The following is a 23,748-nucleotide window of genomic DNA, read 5'->3' as shown; positions in this document are numbered from 1 at the left end:
ATATAATAATAGTAGTAATAATAATAAATGTGTAAAAAGAACTTCAGTACTTACTTAAGCTGGAATTTTTGTCAAAGAGGTGATGAAACAAGAAAAGAGATTTATGACAGTATGTACCAGGTTCGGTCGCTGACGCAGCAACTCGGTATTGAAATATTTGAAAAACTTGTTCCCATATTTATTTAGCCATACCCATATGCAGGCCTGGTCGAACTAAACGTGCAGGTGGTAGAAATGTATTCGCCCATTTGAAGAATACGCACTGTTGCTCTAGTCGACTGCGTCAATATAATAAAAATGTTTGAGGATATAAATAACTATTAAAATATGTTGTTGGTCAAATGAACATATAATAAAAATTTTCTATACATTATATACAAATTATTATAATTTTTTACCTTTAGAAGAAAACTATTTTAGGGACGCCTATGAAACTCATTAAATTTGATTTCTCGGTTTTTTATACATGTTCAACTGACTGCGGAAAGACTATAACTGTTTTGTCTTGTTATATATTTTAATTTTGTTTTCTTTATGTACACCCCCATTCCGTAATTAGTCTTGTACTGTGGGGTGGCGTAAATAGATAAATAAATAAAAAAATATATAATTTATTTAATTATTTCAATTAGTGAAGTATGTTTCTTTCGTTAATAATATTTGTATAGTTTATTTATACTAGATAATTCTTAATTAGTATGGGTGAAATGTAATATATTTAGTAGATATTGTGCGTGTAATTCACCGCTTTCGAAGTTTTAGTCCGCAGAGTAGTTGTTTCCTACAATATCATTACAGTAGCTTGGCTCTGAGATTGTTTTTTGCGTACTTTCATGGATGCTGGTGTCAAAGAACATATATACTATAACTTCAGCTGATGAGCGTTTTAGGAAAATTTTAGACTTGATTTGAATTAACTTAATGTACATATTTTAATGTTAAGTCCAGGTAAAAGTACAGAAGGTATTATAAAAAATGTTTAATTGATTAACAAGGGTTTTAAATAATAAAGAATGTTTAGATTTGCATATAACCTCACAAATCCTGTTTTTGACATCTAAATTAAGATCTAATTTGTCTAGCCATTCAGTATTTAATAATTTCGAACACACAGGGTTTGTTGATAGTGACAGTCTGATTGTATGGTGATTAATTTCATTGTATTTAATTGGTAGGTATAAATATTTTTGATAATGTTAACAATAATAATAATAAATCGCAGCGGAAGTATCGATATTAAGTAATCCGTTGAACTGTCAGGGAAAAGCACGGTTACTTATGTCGATTAAGGCACAAGCAGCTGTGACGGGCGAAATAGTGAAATTCGGAATTTTGATGAGAATAAAGTAGAAAGGTGTCATTGGAATGTATATCTAAATTAAATATGTAATATCTGATTTTTATCTCTACTAATTTCATAGAGTTATGTGTATGCGAACCAGAAATACGAACCCTTGCGCAGTTGAGAAAGAGTGTCAAGAGAAAACTATAGACGTCGCAGCAGAAATCAATAATGAAAACTTTGATCGTACACACCCGTAATCATAATTTAATATTTTAATGGGTTCTGCTGTGGCATTTAAAATATTATTTTGGGCATATATTTTAGTAATAATTTACGAAAATATTTACTTTAATCTTAATTTTGTAAATTATTGAGTACATTTTCACTCAATAATATTGGGCATTTTGATCATGTTACTCATTTGTGATATATTTAAACTAAAACTGACAATGAGTACTTTCACTCAAATATAGGTACTCCTTCAATAAATTCTTCAAGTAAAATCGTATTTGGTGCACTTGTACGTAAATCAGAGTAAATTACCCTTTTTCATATCCAGATGCATTGTTTTTGTCTGTTCCCATCGTCTCATTAGGTTATCTCGTGACCTTGGCGTGGTGGATGGCAGTATGGGATATGGTGTGCTTTGGAGTCGGACAAGTATCGGTTTATGGTTATTCTAGTGAAAATTGTATTTAAATGCAGTGATTTAATTACAATAATGAAAGACAATATATTAAGTCTCGATTAATATTTGGTTAAATAAACGGATAGTTAAATTGTTATCTATATTTACGTATTTGTAACGTTCACCAATTCCTTTAATCGAGACCTAAAATATTGTCTCTAAAACAGATCTGTGTAGAAACCACTGTGGCAACTTAGTAGTTTATGACTTTAATTCAATGATATTTAAATTAAAATTTAAAGATAATATAAATCAAGTCAGAGTAAAAAATTACTCACAATCAATAATAGTTAAATTTAAATCATATTAGATCATAACAATAATAAAATTATAAACATTCATTTGGAAAAATGCTGATATATTATTTAAAAAACAAACTGTAACCACATACACGAACAGAAACAGGTCAACATTTTTTTGTTGAAATTATTGTTGTTGGAAAATTAAAAATTCTAATAAATTAACATTGTTGAAAATTAAGTAAGTGCTATCTTGGTCAATGCAATACTACCAGTATTAAATTAATGGGATTAAAAATAAATTTCCGTGATGTTATGAATTAGTTCTAATTTAAATGAGGTCACTCTTAAATTAATATGTGCGATATAAGCGACATACATACGAGTTAGGTAAAGTTAAAGTCATCTAGAGATAGTGTGAATTATGACACTTAAAAATTAAAAAAATTGAATGACTTTACGGCTTGATACGCTAATTGTTCAAATATTAAGCATCGGCCATAGTCTTGAGCATTAGATTTTACATGAACTTCTGACGTGACACAGTCAGCCAACAGTGCCTATTACGAATTACGCGAAAAAATAATTAGTGAAGCTGTAGAATTTTTATTATCTATAGTAAAGTGAAATACTATTTGCTGTCATAAGTTACGCTATTGTGCCATAAACTTTACTTTTTAAGTAAAATACATTCATACTTACAATAGAAGGATAACTTGCAGCAATACTGCAATTATGAAAACAAATAATTCTCACATTTTACAATGTTCGTATCTTAACGCACACAGACAAGAAATCGATCAAAATTATGTTAATTCATAATGTCTACTTTGAATCGAGTGAGAATTCTAGTTTTGACGGAAATTATAGAATAAATGAGAAATAGAAAAGTCCGTCAACCGTTAACTGAAACAGATTCATTTACAGTTATTTTTAGGACGTTTATTTATAATTAAATACTTCCTATTTTTGTGTAAATCCAAAACTCTTTATTGCGGCAAAACTTTATTTGCGAGAAATAATTAAAAAGTGTGTTCTATGAGTTTTTAATATACTGCGGCTGCTAGAGATATAAATAGGTTTTGAATACCTAGGTAGAAGATCTCTGAGAATACAAAGTGAACTAACTGTTGACCTCGAAAGCTAAAAATCGATTTTTCAGCGTTACTCTCTAGCCTGCAGATATTAACATGTGCGCTCTTGTTTTTCTGACAATAAACACCGTCGAAGGGTAAACATCATATTAAAGGTAATTAAAACTGCAATTAAAGTTGTACAAGTTTTCACAGTTGTATATTTTACTTCTTCTCCCAGTTTATTTATATCACACCTAGTGTGTCTGTTTATATTTGACAGAGATGAAATATGTACTTACGAAGACGGGGCAATGTCTAGTCTGATTGAATACCAAGAATAAAAGTGACGCATTTAATAAAGTCGCATTTACTGTCCCTGACCTACGATTGCAGATGAATCAAATTATTTTGAGTTGAGATGGATGCATTTCTCAGTCTTAAATACATACATAATGTAGGTACAATTAAAGGTAACTAAATAAAATATTTTCGCAACGTCATTTTAAATTTATATATTATTTTGCGCCGTTATTTATAATATAAATTCAGTTATCACTTAATCAGTCTAATAAACTGAATCATAAGGGACGGGAATTGCATGGTGACGTCAAGACCAGGGTCGGCTTCAGACGCTGAGTCACAGCATAAAAATAAATTATGCATACATCTACGAATAATGAAACATAAACGATATTTTATGGAACTACCGTTAGATAATGGCAATATGTATATTTAAAATCCTAAATTTATATGTCCTATCATAGGTATGCCAGTGATGCATTATATAGCTCTTTTTTTGTAGTCTGAAAATCCTATGAGAGTTATTCCGTCGTGATCCTCAAAAAACTATACCATAACGCAGCCTGGACTCAAATTGAGGATGATATGTTAGAATAATTTTCTACTAGTTATATGTCGAAGACGGTAAAGATGATAATTTATGACATAAATGAGAATATGAGAGTTATATACATTTAAGTGCATTGTCAATATATTTTCCAAGAAACATTGCTGTAGATACCTGTGCATTTCGTAGGTAAAATAGATGAACATGCTTTTTGATGTATTTAGGTGAATATATTATCTTTGAACCAACCAGAAAATTTATTTACCATAATTTGCCTATTTTTCCATTGCCAGTGCAAAGGCAGGTGTTGCATTAGCATAAATAATTAGATCACCGCGGTATGTGTAGGTAATGATAAAAAAGCTTAGAATAATAAGTTATAAAAGCTTATTATATACTTACAAACGTGAGATTAAATTAGAAAACCATCAAAAAGGAGAAATGCAAAGCCGTTGTTAAAATTTATACACCACATAACAATTCATTTTAAAATTTTAAAAAATGTATTATTGTATTATTGAGTTTTCTTATTGTAATAGCCCTTAGCACTATTGACTGCAATCCCAAATACATCACTGGTTTATATATACAGGGCTGGAAAATCTACATGGTTCATCTGCCTTTACATGAGAGCGACAAAGTAAAGAAATCCGTGCGATAGACAAGGATGGCTATAGTGAAGACGTTTCATAATCTGAATAGTCCCGTTTCGGGTTGCAAGCGGGAGTGACTAATCAGATTATGAAACGTCTTCAATGTAACCATCCTTGTCTATCTCACGGATTTCTATGACTTACTTTATCGCTCTCGCATAAGGGCCGATGAACCATGGGGACTTTCCGAACCTGTATATATAAAATTTTCTTATTAGTGGGATTAAAACCTATTTTTTAGATGAAACTCATTTTTCTATGTAAAAGCTTTCGCAATATTTTATTGCTTCTTCACTTACACTGTAAGTTATGGATATAATTATAATAATTTAAAATATAAAAGTGGATTATTTACAAGAAATTGAATTATTGATATTTATAGATAGATTGATAGATTTTGGACATTGGCATTAAATGACATTTCATATATTTAGGAAAACAAAAATTATTTTATATTTATATAGAATTAATATTAGTGTTAGTATTACTAGTGCTATGATTTGGATTTTTATCTATAGAAAGTATGTTGGAAAATATAATGTTAATATCTTTTGTATCTGTTTTTTTATTTAGAGTATTTTCTTACTGGTTAATATAAAACATTTCTAAAGAACATCTTTTGAGTAATCCTCTTCTGTTGCTAAAATTTTAAAATTTTCAAAATTCAAAAAATATTTTACTGAGACAGTTGTATGTAAAATAAAAGGGGATATTGAAAAAATAATTAAGCATCTCAATATTTTTATATTGTGGTTAGAATGAGGGGTAGAGATATTGTTATTATAAAATATTTGATTTTATAAATATAAATTTCCAGTTGCCGTTACGTCAATTCATATTCACGTACTTGTATCGCATATCTATGCCAGAATAGTAACTTTCCGACTAGGAACTATGTAATATCCATATATTTAAGCATTTTTAAAATAGATCTAAAATCGCAGTGGATCAGAAAAATTCCGGTCGGTCTAGCCGCTACAGACAAAAACACTGCTCGCTTCGCTTGCCAAGTACCGCCGACAACAGAAGAGACAACTTATAGAAAATTTTATAACTAACAGCACATTGTGAGACTCGAATTTTCCCCAAAAAACATTGTATAGAACGATTAGACCGGTGAGTGATCCGCAAGTACAAGTTGAAAAGAGTAAACAGTGCTTTACAATTTCGTAAAAAATTTACCGGAAATAAGTGTAGTGATGATGTTTCATTTGGTAATTTCGCTGAATTTGTGAAATTACTGAGTGAGTGTGAGTACAAATAGGCGCCGTGTAGTCGTCGGCTTGGGAGTCGACAAAGTGGCTGCTTTCGCTGTTGGCTGTGCATCGTTTTTTCCACAAGTCCCAGATATATACAAAATTAACCAAAGCTCGATCACGCTGTCCGTCGGCTTACGTCATGAGATATTCATATGTAATGTGTAATGTGTACAAGTGAAGTGTAGACGAGAGAATTGCATGTACATGTGTGTTGTAAGAGTGACTATAACATTAAGACATCAGGTAATTTCAGTATTCAAACGAAACGAAACGATTCAACTGATAAAAAAAGTATGACTGACATCTGGTTCCTTTGATAAAATGTCATATTAATTCTTGGAACACCTTCGACTCGTTTTGTTTGGCTAATAGTCAATTTTTAAATTACTTACTTTATAGGTATTCCCTATATAAACAACTTTATTCGACATATACAATTGCACTTAAAAGGGAATAAATAGCACAAGTTTATAAAAAAAGTCTATTGCTATAATTATTAAAATGTTGTTCTTGGTCCTAGCCTAGAGAACATCATCAGTTCGATCACCCCTTATAGCGGCACAAAAAGATAAAAAAAAACATTAATGAAAGAACACGTTCACCAAATTTCGTTGTCCGTCTTTTCTTAAATTTGAGAAAAAAATTAAGTTCTATATTTTTTACTACCTCTTTGGAACGGCATAATGCTTAGTGCAGAGAGGGACGTTCGGGGTTTATTTACGTGAAAGACGTTCACAAATTTTTAAAGAAATGGTAAACATCACATCAACGATTTGATATTATAGCTAAAGTTTCATTATTCCTGTTCGACTAAATACATATTAATATTTATTAATACAGGTAGGTACATGAAAAATCACAAATATCTGTATTATGGCGAGTGCGTAGAAAATAAAAATATATACAGAGCATTTTCTATGTACATCAATATGTTTAATTTTGTCTTCCTCTGATGTAATTGAACAAAATGATATCTTTCTGATTGGTAATACGCAAACACTTGTTCGAGTACTTAAGATAAGGTGTCGCAATGAATTATTTTTATTGTATTTTTAGACGTCTATGTAAAACAGAGAGCGCGTAAAATGTATTTACATATCACAAGGTTAATCTTGTAAAAGATAAGAATCTATCTAAGTAAATCGTAAATCGTAATGGCAACATATTTTTTAAAATTATTATTACAGTTGTAAAGTTTATAAAACACACGTATTGAGGATACTTAGGTATACGAAATTTGAAACTTAGTCCACTCTATAATTATTACAAATGATACCGCCTAAAACAGTAACAATTATAACGTTAACATGTCAAATATAATGATATTGTTTCCGGAGTTGCCGCTTTTGCATAATTATTAGCCTAAGTTGAATATCAATCAAAGGTGTATTTTTTAATTTTATAATTTACCTACTTTCAACATTTTATTCATTATCTCTGTTTACTCTGCTCATCACATCATAAAATATAAATTTCGGAAAAACATTTTTTCTTTTAATAAATAATTCATTTGAATTTCATTTAACGTAGGTACCTATCGTATTTTAACATAATACGATGAATTAAATTAACGCATTGGTGTCATTTTTATTGATTCTTCCTTCAACAATTATAAATTTCGCCAGGAATTTGTACATTTAGGTAGAATCTGGCTCTAAAACTTTGCTAGTTTTTTTAATCTAAAAGTTATTCTGTTCTATAAAATTTAATAACTGTTAAAAATTAATTACACATTTATGAACAAAAGAAGCAGTTTTAACAACTACATATATGTTTGTGTATATTCGTATCTTACTTTACATAAAATTCCTAATTAGTTAAATATCTGAAACGTATTGCATTGAATAAGTGATGTAATTAAAGACTTAATCATTAATATATCATTTCAATACAGACAACTATGGTATACGATTGTGGTGTTCTAATAAACGTTATGCAACAATTATATAGTACAATATATTAATTAAAATATGTACGTAAATTATTTTTAAATTACTGCAATAATTCATTTTAGCGTAAGTTGTGTAAAAGTATATTAGGATTAGTTACATCTTCAGCGTGTCTCGGTATTTACCATCTTTAGGGCCTATAAAATCTAAATAGAACCGCATTTCTTTATGACAATTTAAATGTAACAAAATCCCACATTAATAAAGTTTTATGAATTTATGTGAAATCTTGTAATGTCATACAAGACCAAATATGATGCTGTCGTATTGCTAAACGTATCATCGCAGTGTGCCCAGTATCACTTCCAACCTAACCATAGTGTTTCAACTAAATTGAAGACGGTCTCGTAAGTTTTTTATACTTGAGTTTAGTACAGTACAATATTTTAGACCTTTTTATTTTACTGATTTTTTGCCACATTAAAAAAAAACAGAACAAAAAGAACTGTCGCATTTGACTTCCGGTCACCCTATTTGAATACTTTAATAATGAAAACTGATCAAATCTTTCATATCTAAAGTAGGCTAGTAGTATGCTACAGTGTTTTCAGTGAAAATAAAACATTTATCTACTTTTCCAAATGCGAAATATTGCCGGTTAGACCAATATTGATTATTTTTACGCAATGGGTTACTTAGTTAAAATTCTTTTGTTATCCGTTAATAAAAATCGTACCTACATACCTACCCTATGTACCTACTTACATAATGTAGGTATATCTTTTTCAATAGTGATTTTTTGATTTTTATTAAATAATTTTAATTTGCAGATTTAACTATTATAGGTACGTATATAAATGGTAGATGTGCATTTAAGAACCACTTTAAAATGTTGTTAATGACGTTATCTTATAATTTCGAGTTCTTTAAAAGCAAGATAAGGTTAATTTTTATCTGGTAATGCGTCAAAATAGCTAATAGATTATTTAATAACAGATTTAAAAGATTACTTAAATCATTAAATGTAATACTGGCACCACTGCCTTGCCAACTTCTAACTGTTATCAAATAAAGTTCGATAAATAACAATATAGGTATAAATACATTCAGAAGTCTGAGCACCTGCTGTTGGTAATATATTTCGTCACGCTGTAAATGTTTACTCTTATCGACCGGGCCTGCAAGACGTGTGTGCCGCTGTAGCTGTGCTGTACTCGCTGTAGTTTCCCCAGTGATTTCTCCGCTGTTGATCCGATAGTCGTGTCTGGTGTTCGGAATTTGTCTTTGAAATTTGACACTTGACAGTACTTGAAAATTCGCCCTTGTTTGTGTGTGATACACATTTTAGTGTACTTAATTTCTACATTAAAATGTTTTAATATCGCAGTACAACTTAAAAAAATATTTTATAAAGAGACTGGTAAGCAAATTACATATTGTTTTTCATCTAATAAAATAGGTTAGGTTCATGAACCGTATGAACCGTAATGATTCGCTATGAAAATAGACTTGACAATAATTGATAATTGATACATCTAGAGTAGATGTGTTTATAGATATGTCACCATAACTTATTACTAGCATTCCTGATTTACAATTATTTGTAGGTATTATACAGTTCTTGATTTACATAAAATTAAGTTACTAATTAGTTGACGGACATACTAAATTAGCTGTAAGGTTATCAGAGTGAACTCACTTCTCATTAATAGTTGGTTTATAAAAAAGTATTAGTCCTAACTTAGCCGTAACTTAACCTTAATCTTAGTCCTAGAAAGTTAAATGTACAGAATGTAATGTATTGGTTTATAAAAATCTTAACCTTGCCCTAGTTCTATACATTACATTTTGTACATTAACTTTTTAGGACTAAGATTAAGGTTAAGTTATGGCTAAGTTAGGACTAATACTTTTTTATAAACCAACCATAAGGAATAATCAAGTCTGTCTATCCCAAGGCGTCAAGTGTTTAGAAAAACTTTTTTATCCCATTCTAAAGCCTATTGTATTAAGTTTTACTAAATATTTCATTACTTGAATTACTTTGCAATAAAGAACTATAATATATAATGTAGTGTAATACGTGTGTACATTTAGTAGTAGACGCAATGGAATTTTGTGAAAATATTTTCATTAGGAACATTAGGAGATACACAAATATAAATATATATATATATATATATATATATAAAATACAAATATTGTTTAAAAGTCTTCTATGTACATATACTACTGAATGATATTTTTTTAGTGATAAACTCGAGTGGCTTAGATCAAAGTCCTATAGCTTTCAAGTTTTTTCATATAGTAGATAAAGTTCTACAAATATTTGGTTAAGAAGTATCACATAAGTCACATAGATTTTTAATGCAGAGTATTGTGTTCCAGATCTTGCATTAAGAAATGGCTACGATAGACGGCCGTCCCGCACAATATGGAATCACCCTCAAACAGCTACGTGACCTTATGGAACATAGAGGTCCAGATGGGATAGCAAAAATTCAAGAATTAGGTGGGACACAAGAAATATGTAAAAAATTGTACACATCGCCCAGTGAAGGTATGTTTTATATAATTTATTTGTTTTTTAAAGTTGAAAATTGTTATGGGAAAATTGATTTTGTTGGAAAACTGAATGCTTTGTTATTCATGTGGAATAATATATATACATTCAGTTAATGGACTTTTTTTTAATGTTGAAATTTTGACAGTTTTGGAAATTATTCTAAGAATAAAGCTAATGCAATTACACCATAAATCATTAAAGAAATAATTGTATTTTATTGAGAACTGGTTCCCAAATAATGATTTATCTGATAGAGATGTGTAAGTTCGTGAACTAGCCCAAATGAACTATTCCCTTTGGGGAACTAGTTCACCAATTGTTCCACGTCTAGTTCACTGTGAACTAAACAATATATACAGCTTCACTCCCTCTATTAGCGCACACAAAGGAACAAGTAAAAGAAAATAACTAACCGCATGACAACTATCGGACTCAGGCCAGAGGAAGGAACGAGAAATAATAGACAACAGATTTACACTGTCCGGGTTAGAAAAACGAGATAGTGGCATAAGGCATTATATTATATTTAGGTAAAATACATGGATAGATTTTTGATCTAGGAAAGAAATTATTATGGTAAACAAGATTAACCATACTACAAGCGAGTAATATTTTAAATAACAGAAAAATAAGTTACAATTTTGAATATTTTATGCTTATAAAATTGTTAGACAGGAAAAATAGATAGATATTTTTGATAAATATTTTTCAAAATAAATAATATCGATTGATCTAATTATTAATGAATAATTGTACAAAAATAACTAACTAATAACTTTTTTGTTTAGAGATTTAGTAATTAACATGTTTTATATTAGTTAATAATCCAGAAATAATTTTTTTCTTATGAGGAGTACAACCTAACCTTTTTAACTATCTGTTGAATTATTATAACTTCTAATTCTAACACGTATCTTAAAAAAATTACATAAACCCTCTAGTTTTTCAACAGGTTTGTGTTTATACGTTCCATTATATCCATTAGTAGATGAAGAAGCATGTGAACTGAAAAACTTGTTCCGTGAGCTATTTATTCATTTTAGTGAAGGAGACTGGGTGAACTAGTTCCCGCAAAGAATTCCTTCTATGAACCTCTAATTTATGAGTTTATATTTACGATATTATTTTATTTAGGACTTAGCGGATCACAAGTTGACCTCGAACACAGAAGAGAAACATTTGGATCAAACTCAATTCCTCCAAAACCACCAAAAACATTTTTGCAATTAGTGTGGGAAGCTTTACAAGATATAACTCTTATTATTCTAGAAGTAGCAGCCATAGTGTCTTTGTTGCTTTCTTTCTATCAACCATCTGCAGAAGAGACAGGTAAACATACGCATTTGACTTAACTTAAACACTAATTATTTACTTAAATTCTCGTAAACAAATATCTATTGAATTATTTTCATTTTAGCATTTGAGGATGATGAAACAAGTCATGGGTGGATAGAAGGTCTAGCTATATTAATTTCAGTTATAGTGGTAGTATTTGTAACAGCTTTTAATGATTATACAAAAGAAAGACAATTCAGAGGGCTACAAAGTCGAATAGAGGGAGAACACAAATTTTCCGTTATAAGACAAGGAGAAGTTAAGCAAGTCTCTGTCAGTGATATAGTTGTAGGTGATATTTGCCAAATTAAATATGGTGATCTTTTACCGGCTGATGGAGTTTTGATTCAATCCAATGACTTAAAGGTAAGTGTTACGGCTAATGACATGCTTTTTCGTGTCGTTTATTTTCTAATTATTTTAGATAGATGAGTCTTCGCTGACAGGCGAATCTGACCATGTGAAAAAGGGTGAAAGTTTCGATCCCATGGTATTATCTGGTACTCATGTTATGGAAGGTTCTGGTAAAATGTTGGTATCTGCTGTTGGAGTAAATTCTCAAGCTGGTATTATTTTTACACTTTTGGGAGCTGCTGTTGATCAACAAGAAGCAGAAATAAAAAAAATGAAGAAAGGTACGTTACTATTCACTATAATCGCATGTATGTAAATGGTTGATTCCCCAAGACCTCTCATTTATAAATATTTTCTTAACAGGAAGAAAACGTTTAAATTTGCATTTAAGTCTAAGTGTATTTATTATTGTTAGTTGCACACCCTTTTAAATGTATGTAATAATATTCCCTTTATATTCCATAGATGATTGCAAATTGCAAATGCAAATGTGTACGGGAACACTTTAGGTGACTGCCCTAATGGAAATATTTGTTTTACACTTCATTGGTTTTTTTTTCGGTACATACGTACACACACACACACACAGTGNTCTTCGGCTTTTTGCTTTTGTTACCATGCCATTTTGGCTGTATTCCTATAAAAATAAACAGATTTGTTAGGCATACATATTTTTTAACTATATAAATATAAACACAGCTTTACTTTTTTTATATAAAATAGGATAAAAAATGTGTTAAACTCTTACCAATTGCAATACATTGTCCTCCCTAAGCAAGTACCTGTTGCTGTCGGAAAGCGGCCTGGCGGAGAATTTTCCGCTAATGTTACGCAACATTTCTTTGAATGCTTGATACTGTTCAGCCTCTCTTTTTCTCTCGTTTAGCATTTCTGCTAAAGATTCGAGTTGGGTAAGGGCCAACTGAAGGGACATCCTATCATGATGGCCATGCGGAGTATGTTTTAAGAGATCCTACAAACCGGAAGATTTCAAGAAATGCAAACTAAAAATATTCTGCAATATTACCTGTAGAAATAATATGAACTGTGGAAATCTCTGCACTGGTTTTACCATTAGTCCAAAAAATGATAACCGATCATGTGAACTGATCTGCTTCACCTAAAATTGATAACACAGAATATTATCATAATAAAATTGAATTATTAATATTTACCTTCAAAAAATCTGCCAGTGCAGATTTTCGTTTTGCTTCCATTTTTGCTAAGTCCATAGCAACGGAAAAGTTGTTGATAAAACCACTGTAAATGTCCAGCACAATAGCCTTTGAGAATGACGCTACAAAAACGTCCCCTATCCTCTCATCTCGATCCCAATTCCTTATACATTCCGCTAAAGCTATCCTGAACAAAGTATGGCACTGTAGTATCTCTGGTAGTCTGTGGAAGAGGGTGGAGATTTTTGAACCGCTGAGCACTGGCGGACTGCTCTCTTCGAGTGGTTTTTTGTAGTCCTGTGAAAAATGTGGTCAAAGTTATTCCCTCACATACATTCATTCATTTATTAAACTTTTATTTTATGAAAATAATGCTACAAAATGAATTGGTGAAATTAAACTCAAAATTTTAATACCACCGCAAGTGGTTACAAACAAAACAGTTGTGGCATCGTAATAAAAATTGTGCAAACTGAGCTAAATTTTATTAACTTACATTTACGAGCCTCTGAAGAGTGGCGATATATGAATTCTCACTATGTACAATTGCAGCAACGATCATCCTCCTTTTAAGTTGCTGCGGGGTTAAGTTTGGGGGTGCTGGTGGCAAACTAGGAGGCACTTGCCGCCTTTGGGAGGGGGTGCAATTCGGGAAATGGAAGCCTGTCTCCTCTTCCACCTAATAATTTAAGCGTTAACACTCTAAATATACATACCTTTTTTTAAATATATATTTTTTTTAGCTCTTGTACTTTTACTTTACTTTAAAGATATTAAGATTAAGCTAATTTAAAGTGATTCTAATTCCCATCTAATAAAGTCATATTCAGGTTTGGCCACTGCTTCATTACAATGCTGGCTATAATGAGAAAGAAAGAAATGAATAATACGCATCCAAACATTTAAGTATTGTGTTGTTGCAAACAGATTCTGCTTGTTGCTAATATTCAACATGATATGGCAAGTGCTGTCACTAACACTATTCAAAAACGAGCTATAGAGATGACCCTATGACTTGGGACACCCCATACAACAATTTTAGTAAAACATTTATAATTTATTTGAATTGGGTTCATACTATAACAATCATTCATTATAACGGAAAATGCCCAAATCCTCACAAAACTTTTCCTATTTTCCTAATTTCGAGGGCGCTGAACACGAATCTAAAGTTTTGTGCGATCGAAGCCAGTCTTCGAAAAAAGAAATTATAGACCTATGCTTTATACATTACAATTATCACTATTTAGAGCACCATGTAGCCTAAATAAACGTAAAACATATATGTATTTGAAGATTAAAGGAAGAATGTATTTATTTAATGCATTATTATCAATTATTAGTCCTTGGTGTTCAATTCACCATATCGTTACGTGACGTCATACATCATGATTCTAATTTTAACCCTTCCTTGTTTGTGATATTCTATCAACTGCTAAATCGTACCACACGTGCTATTTCAAAGCGACGTGCGTGATCTAGATGATTACGGTTATCTTTAGAAATAAGTTTACCAAGTATAGCAAATTTATTTCTAGGGGTAGCAAACGGATTAAAAATGATATCTGGTGAAGAGAAATTTTTTAACCCTTATAATCACTTCGTCAATAAAAAACTTTAATAATTTAGCATAGCAAACGACTGAGATATTATGTTTGTAAACAACAAGGTAAATAGATACAGGGTCGGAAAGTCCCCATGGTTCATCGGTCGTTACGTGAGAGCGATAAAGAGAGTCATAGAAATACGTGCGATAGAGAAAGATGGCTATAATGAAAGCGCCTATTTCGCCCTTCCACAAATAAGATCCACTTCTTATTTTAAGCCTTTTAATCTATCGATAATCACAATTCTCTAAGAATTTGTATATAAAGATAAGATTAGGTTAATTAAGTTATATCTTATTTAACATAAAAAAACACTGACCTAACCTATTATCTCTATGTAGATAGATACATTTGTATATAGAGTTAGATTAGATTAAGTCAGGTTAAGTTCATCTGATATTATATTACATTTTAAAAAAAGTATATCATTAAATAGATAGACTTTACAAACGTAATACCTATTTCATTTATATTCCGATTAAGTTATGAAAGTATGTTATTGGCCAAATGAACATAAAAGTTACATAAATCTATTTACTGCCCCTAGAAATATATTTGCGATACGTGATTAATTAGTAACCTTATTTCAGATGACGACAAATAGTACATATGTACATTAAATTAATACATATACGTATTTTTTCTTTAAACTTCTGAAAATATATATTCCAAGAATTATTCGATCTTTAGTTACATGTGTGGCTATATAGTGTTGTAAAAAGTGATAATAGAAGAGTTGTATGAAGTTACAATGTTGAATATTATTTTTCGAAAACTAAATTCGACCGCACAAAAATAACTGCAGATGAGAGATCAGTACTCCAGAAAATAGGGGAGCCGGAGATATTTTGTGATTTCAACTGAGGTAAATAATTACCAATATCTTTAAAATAAAGTTAAAAAACTTAAAAAAAAAATATTATTTAAAAAAAATAATAAATTGAAATCAAACCGAAAAAAACTTACTAATAGAATGTTGAAACCTACATTTTGGTATTTTCGGGACACACAGCCAGACTAAACATATAAACCTCTTAACTGGTTGTGGAGATGATGGATATGTCAGCGAATTTGTAATAATATTTCAAGGCGGGCGTTATATTAGATGTGAATTTATGAAAAATCTGTTCGAAATTACACAAATTCTTAACAAATTATTCATTCATATAGAGCGGTTATAGACTTTCGTTGTTAAAATCAAATTGTTTAATACTGTAAGATAACTATTTAGGTATTGTTTTAATCTGACGTTTCGCCTTATGGTTATGATAAATATATTCGCTTCCTAATTTTTTTACGCGCTTTTCGTGGATAATACGCTTGCTATAAACAATATACAGGGTGAATCACAACTTATTCCAAGAAACAAATTATTGAAATTGTAGTACCTTCAACCATTACATAGCTGGACAACTGTAGTCTCTAGCGTAAATCGTAAAACGCGTGGAGTCACGTGGCCTCAGCGTCTCCGAATATTAAAATCCGATTTTACAGTCGTCGTTGCCATAGTGTTTACAAAAGTTGTTTAGTAGTTAGTGCCAAAAATTCTATTTATTCCTTTCCTTGCCAAAGTTTTTGTCCGTTTTTAACACTGCCACCATCGCCGGCGCCGTGACGGTCGCATTGTACCAGGTCAGTTTTACAGTTTCCAGTGCCGTGCAGAATGCAGTAGTGTATTTTTAAATCATTTTCGAACTGGCCTTTTTGATTTTTTCTTTACAAAATTGTATTTGTAAGAGTCCCCTGGACATTTTTTTTTTGGATAAGTTCTGAATCACCCTGTCTGTGTAGACAATCAGTCAAACTTATACTATCTACAAAATTCCTGTCACCCTTATTTATAGTGTAAATAAGGTATAATTAAGATATACCAGGAGAAAATGCTCAATGAACATGACTGATATCTACGCATGTGATTTTCCGTGCCATTGCATTCATTACAGCAGTAACAATACGTTGCGTACCAGTTAAGAGGTTTATTTTTATCTCTGAATCTATATTTAGAGAACTTTTCGCTCACCTCCGGTAGCTGGGGCATCTTGTTGCCCTGTGCCGCCCTCTGAGCGTCGGCGTTCTCGATGTCATACTGGTGGTTGTTTCCCCTCCTGATGGAGAACCACCTGGACAGGCGGCCGTGGTTCTGGGGGGACGTGTCGCCCGGCAGGGCGCTGCCGTCCAGCGACAACCTGTTGCCGGCGCCTATGATGCCGCCCCCGGTGCTGCCCCGCCACTTGTCGCACAGCGTGCGTGCTTTGTTCAACGTGTTGCGCAACTGACCATTGCTCCTGGAACATAAAAATTAAGATTTTTAAATAGGTTTCAGATGCAATTATCCTTATAGTGACCCTTTAATCCAGGAAGCAATAAACTTCGACGAAAAATTCGCTAACCGTTCGTTCCGCAGGTGGAGATTTGCATTTATATCGGTTTCGCTTCAAGAGATTTTCTAATTTGGATTCAGATTAGAAGTAATAAAAGGGCCCTTAACCGCACGTTACTTGCATTAGTCATTCGGATATGTGGAATACATTTACAGTGAGAGAATTCCATTAGCATTAAAGGTGCCAAAGGTGGTATCGGTGAATGAAAGGTTTTGGTGGGGTGGCAAATACACGTAACGTTGAAATCTTAAATTAGTCATAGAGCAGTCAGAAACAGTTTCCAACCATTATACGCATGTGTAATATCCAGAGTGTAACTTTAAGTGGGGATCAATATTTGAGGGGTAATGGTACGTGTTCCTCAGAGAACTAATCTGAAATTATTTGTTTTTATCAATAGTCGACCTAACTGCATTTAAACACCCGAATATTAAAATAAAAATAGGTTTTCAAAAAAATATATTTTTGCTAAAATTGGTATGTGGACATACACTAGATACTAATAATTATATGTGAAACTAATTTATATTTGAAAATATTTATTTTTGCTGTTTTATGTTACTATTTTATTAAAGCACTATGTTTAGAGTGATAATTTTTAATATGTGATGTATGTTTTTACTAAAATTGCAACAGGATTTCTATAGTGCAGTGTTTCATTAAGTTATATTTTATAGTATAATTTAAACCGGTAGTAAGGAAAGTGTTTTATGTAGTTTAAGTGAATAACCTTATTAATAAAGTTCGGGACTCGGTCGGATGATGAAAGCCGTCCCGTCGGCCTTTCGCTACAGCGCATCGTACGATATCGGTAATAACGGCAGTTAATGGCTTCGAGCTTGCTTCGTGTACAAGTGATTATAATGCCGAACGTGCGAAGGGGTAAAAACGACCTTTCTCTGATAAAGTATGCAAATTTATCTATTTTTATTTATACCTACATGTTTATTTATTTGTTTTCGATGACACGCCTATGACTAGCCGACGAAAACGCCGAACTCTACTTATTAATAAGCTACTTACTTATGTTAATTAACGGTACGATGTGTTTATGTGTTTTCATTGTTAAGTTTCTGTGTGATATTAGGAAAAAACGTGTGTATAAATCAGTAAAGAAAATATCTGACATCAATACATGCCAGGTGCATGTTTTTCAAAATATACGGACTCTTTAACTGTTCAAGAATAGTAAATATTCTATTTACCGACGTTATTTTATATATACAGGGTGTTTATTATGTACTTGTATAAACTTTAAAGGGTGAATTTTTGACTAATTTTAAGATAAAAAGTTCATATGAACATGGGTCCGCAACGGTTTGGTTCTTGAGATACTTCCAAAAAAAAAATGTTTTATTCGGCAATTATTGTAAATGTTATTAACTTATCTTTAGCAGTAGTTTAGTCGTAGTCTTGTAAATGATCTGAATGAAGTTTGTCACATTGCAATACAATCGATAAAATACATTTTTTCACTTATTTTTCAAAAACTCTTGACGATTCAACTTACAAAATTCCAACGCAGGTTTAACTTTAAACCCGTTTTTTTTTACAAAATGGCTACTTTCAGCGACGAATACTAGGAGTACCTTTTGTACGTAAACTTGAATGGAGTATAAGTATGTTTAGTCAAAAAGTGACATACAGTACGACACAAAAAAGTTATGATTATTCAAATCCAGGTACAACACTGTATGTGGCGCCTTCTATCATTAAACAAAAAATTAGTAAATATTTTGAGTTTCACATCATCGATACTCCCAGTTTCCCCAATTTCATCAAATTGCCACGTTATTGAACGAAAATATAATCAAAATACCAAAAAAAATTTTTTTTGGATGCCCTGTACCTCGAGAACCAAGCCATTGCGGACCCATGTTCATATGAACTATTTAGTCAAAGATTCACTCTTTAAAAGTTTGTACGGAGAACAAAATTATTAGTTGTCGGTGAGCCAGTAGTAATTTAAAAAAAGTATAAAAATACAAATTAATGATATAGGTACTATTTTTTTATTTATGCTTACGTACGTATTGCAGAAAATGATGAAAGACAACAATTTGGTAAGGCATTTGGATGCCTGTGAAACTATGGGCAACGCTACAGCTATTTGTTCGGATAAAACTGGTACGTTAACAACAAATCGAATGACTGTTGTACAGTCCTATATATGTGAACAGCTCTGTAAAACGATGCCTAAATTTTCTGATATACCTGGTCATGTCGGCGAACTAATAATTCAGGGAATTGCTGTGAATTGTGCATATACATCACGCGTTATGGTAAGTTAATATGCAACTTTTTCCATTATTTGCCATATTTCAGGAATAGTTGAAAAAACTAATTACTCACGTCTTTGATCAGATGATGTCTGATGAGTCTTATCTATTTTTTAAATGAAAAATTATAAAAGTAACAATTCTGTTTTCGTAATTTAAACTAATCTCATTTCTAGCCTCCAGACGAAGTGAACGAACTGCCAAAACAAGTTGGTAACAAAACGGAATGCGCTTTGTTAGGATTCGTGCAAGGGTTAGGAAAAAACTACCAGACGATTAGAGATGACTATCCAGAAGAGACCTTTACAAGGGTATACACTTTCAATTCTGTAAGGAAGTCCATGAGCACTGTTATACCTCGTGCCGAAGGAGGTTATAGATTATTTACTAAGGGTGCTTCAGAAATTATATTACACAAGTAGGGATATATTAATATAACGGAGAAACCATGTGACGCTGATTTATTTTACTTCTTTTAGGTGTGCCTTCATTTATGGTCATGATGGCCGTCTGGAAAAGTTCACACGAGATATGCAAGAAAGGTTATTAAAGCAAGTAATTGAACCGATGGCTTGTGACGGTTTGAGAACTATATGTATCGCCTTCAGAGAGTTTGTACCTGGCAAAGCTGAAATCAATCAGGTACACATAGAGAATGAACCCAACTGGGATGACGAAGACAATACAGTCAACAACTTAACATGCTTATGTGTCGTTGGCATTGAGGACCCTGTACGTCCAGAGGTACCTGATGCCATTAAGAAATGTCAAAAAGCTGGTATTACCGTGAGAATGGTTACTGGTGATAATGTGAATACTGCTAGGTCGATAGCAACAAAATGCGGAATCGTCAAACCTAATGAAGACTTCCTCATATTAGAAGGCAAAGAGTTCAACAGAAGGATTCGTGATAGTACTGGGGAAGTAAGTAAACATTGTCCACACGAATTGCAATTTGGTCCTTTTTTTTACATTCTTCCCTGTGTTTTTTTAGGTGCAGCAGCACCTGCTCGATAAAGTTTGGCCTAAATTACGAGTTCTTGCTCGGTCATCACCAACTGACAAATATACATTGGTAAAGGGTATTATCGATAGTAACATAAGTGACAACAGAGAGGTCGTAGCGGTGACCGGTGACGGTACCAATGACGGGCCTGCTCTTAAGAAAGCCGACGTTGGATTTGCTATGGTAATATTAAGTTTAAAGAGAATCGGGGGGGGTGAAGCGGGACGGGGGGCCGTATACTTACTTGCTTGCTTGTAGATATCGAGAATAAAATCCAGTTTAAAATATACATAAATAAATGCCATGCATTGCAATAGAATCACGGCGACAGCACACGAGATGCTGAATTTATTATTTCTAAGTTGACGGTCCGGATTAGGTATCGCAAAAAATAATTATATCTCGATAATACGAAATTGGTTGCATTTTTCCGTAGCACCCGATCCTCTTAATAGTATTAGGATGGATATATACAGGGTGTTTCAGTTCGGGTGAATCATACTTTAACCACAAATAGAAATAATTCGGAATTGCCATAAAAAGCAATGGTCTTAAGTCTCATCATTTTCACTGTACCAGGGGCGTATTGGTCGGTTGTTAAAATCGTATTATTTACGAAATCTTTGGTATGCTTATAACAAATTGATTCAATTTTGGTGTAAAATTTACAAATTTTTATAGGTCACTGGCGTAGGAACGGGTAGTAAATGGGATTTTTTTTTGCCACCAACTTCTACGCCAATGACCTAATAATCATTTGGGATTCATTTTTAGATTCCGTGGACAATTCAAACTGATATAGGGTATCGTTTTGCCGAAAATCTTAGTTGCACTTTGCAATTTTGAATTATTTATTGAGTCCCATTTGTGGTTAAAATTTGATTAACTCGAACTGAAACACCCTATATATATATATATATATATATATATATACAGGGTGATTCACAACTTATCCAAAAAATTTGATTGTACAGGGGACTTACAAATACAATTTTATAAACAAAACAAAATGTAAAACCTGACCTTTTGCAATGCAAAGCATGCAATCGGCGACCGGCATGGCGGAAAAGTGTAATAAAAATTTAACGGAGAAAAAATTGAAAGAATTTCCTAAGGAAAGAAATACATAGATAAAATTTTATAACACATATTTTAATCGGCAAATTCAACTGTTTTTGCCACTATTGTTATTATTAATTTGTAGTTTTAATTAATAAAGTAATTTGACCATACCTGATGTTACAACAACTGTTCCAAATTTTGTCCACCGACGTGTAAACACATTTGAGCATTTGATTTGTTGTCTTGCTTCACCTTAAATTAAAACGATATCCATTAACTCGAGTTGCTAAACACGTAAGCCATATTTTAAAAACTGATGTAGCCGCTACCACAAAACGTTAATACTACGCGAATAACGCCAGAGACTACAGTAGCCCAGCGATGTAACGGTAACGGAAACTATAAGAATTTTACAAACATTTTTTATAAGACATCGACTCAATTTTTCATGATGCCCAAATTTTTATGTGTGTATAAAAAAAAATTGACTATTTTTTTTTCCCCAAAAGCGACATGGAAAATATTGTTCAGGATGTCGAAAAAAGGATCCTGTTAAAATTTGAGCTTTTAATATTAAAATATTAATATTCTTAATAAAGAGGTGCATCGTCGCGATTTTCTATTTCTTAATTAAATAAAATGGTGAAATTTTGGAATTTTATAACCTCTTCTATCGATTCCTGAAGTTATCCAGATTAAATCTGAATCACCCTGTATATATACTGCGCGTGAGTGAGTATGTTCGCGGATGTATTTTCAACGAGAATATTCAAATGTGGCCTTTAGCCTTTTAGCAATTTATGGCGTAAATATTGAATGATACATTTAGAATAAATTTTTGAAAGCACACGGTAGTGATGTTTGTAAGATATTGATAGGTTTTTGTAAATATGTATTGTGAAAGTTTAGAAAAGTGATTTTAATAATTTTTCACTTACCAATGTTGCATAGGTAATATTATTATAGTTATTCTAGTAGAAAGGCACATTTCTTGAAACGATGAAAATATTTATAAAGAGTATACAGATACAAAAAAAATATAATTTTTGCGTTTATCTTGCCTTCAGAGACAAATTAGTTATTTTGTGCAATTGTGAGACATAATACATTAAATAATAGAAACTATATTCCATTCTTACAGGTTTGTTAGTTGTCTTTTTTAGAGTATTAACATTTTCTTTTGGAATGTGGTTTTTATACTAATTAAGAGTAGTCCAATCCTTTGTTACCTACCTGTACTCTGATTGTTGTAGTAGGTATTTCCGCCATAAATTGCATATATTTATACATTTTACCCATGTCAGGACTTTGGGAGTGTTTTTGAGATTGCTAATGTTCTCCTTTTGCATGTGTTTTTGTACAGAAGCTAAAAAGCAGCGGAAGAAGAAAAGTTTAACAGGTGAATAAAATTTTTCTATTTTTATACAAATTATTAAAGAATATTGCATAATTTAATTTAACTAACAATTAAATCATTTCATTTAAATGTACTTTGATTAACTAATCCTAACACGAGCATGTTCAAATTAATTATATTGTAATTGTTTTGATATGTCGTGTAATTTGTTGTTTGCTGTAGTGCACTTGATCGTTAGACTATTTTAATAATCACATTCATTTAGGAGATGAAGAGAATGTTACTGGTAATAGCCACATGAATTCACCCGCTCCAGTTGCCAATAAACATGATGAAGCACAAGACGGCAAGGAAAATCACGTTTCTGCAGAAAAATCTTCATCAGATAGTCATAGGAAGGAAAAGTCTGTTCTTCAAGCTAAACTTACTAAGCTTGCCATTCAGATTGGTTATGCGGGTTCGACCATTGCAGTTCTAACAGTTCTTATATTGGTCATAAATTTTTGTATTGACATATTTCTTACTAATCCAAGACCTTGGAAAAACACATATGTTAACGATTTGGTACGTCACTTCATCATAGGTGTTACTGTACTTGTCGTGGCGGTACCTGAGGGGCTGCCATTGGCCGTAACTCTGTCTTTAGCCTATAGTGTTAAGGTAAGATTTTCGCACCAAACATATATATAT

The 23,748-nt window shown here is 31.9% G+C and overlaps 1 protein-coding gene across 1 annotated transcript in view; it reads left to right on the top strand.

Moving 5' to 3' along the window:
• Nucleotides 1–23,748, top strand: part of LOC108912412 (plasma membrane calcium-transporting ATPase 1) — a 63,451-nt gene that overhangs the window by 12,756 nt on the left and 26,947 nt on the right. Inside the window, exons 2-9 of the mRNA XM_023455066.1 lie at nt 10,325–10,496; nt 11,637–11,831; nt 11,920–12,203; nt 12,262–12,472; nt 19,356–19,636; nt 19,810–20,051; nt 20,113–20,557; nt 20,628–20,822. Of these exons, the coding sequence (XP_023310834.1) occupies nt 10,340–10,496; nt 11,637–11,831; nt 11,920–12,203; nt 12,262–12,472; nt 19,356–19,636; nt 19,810–20,051; nt 20,113–20,557; nt 20,628–20,822 (2,010 nt within the window). The 5' untranslated portion in view covers nt 10,325–10,339. The remainder of the gene's footprint in view (nt 1–10,324; nt 10,497–11,636; nt 11,832–11,919; nt 12,204–12,261; nt 12,473–19,355; nt 19,637–19,809; nt 20,052–20,112; nt 20,558–20,627; nt 20,823–23,748) is intronic.

This window comes from Anoplophora glabripennis, unplaced genomic scaffold, assembly GCF_000390285.2.
Source record: "Anoplophora glabripennis isolate ALB-LARVAE unplaced genomic scaffold, Agla_2.0 scaffold518, whole genome shotgun sequence".
NCBI classification, from domain to species: Eukaryota; Metazoa; Arthropoda; class Insecta; order Coleoptera; family Cerambycidae; genus Anoplophora; species Anoplophora glabripennis.
The sequence above is the reverse complement of the archived record's forward strand: the minus strand, read 5'-3'. Positions and strand labels throughout refer to the sequence as shown.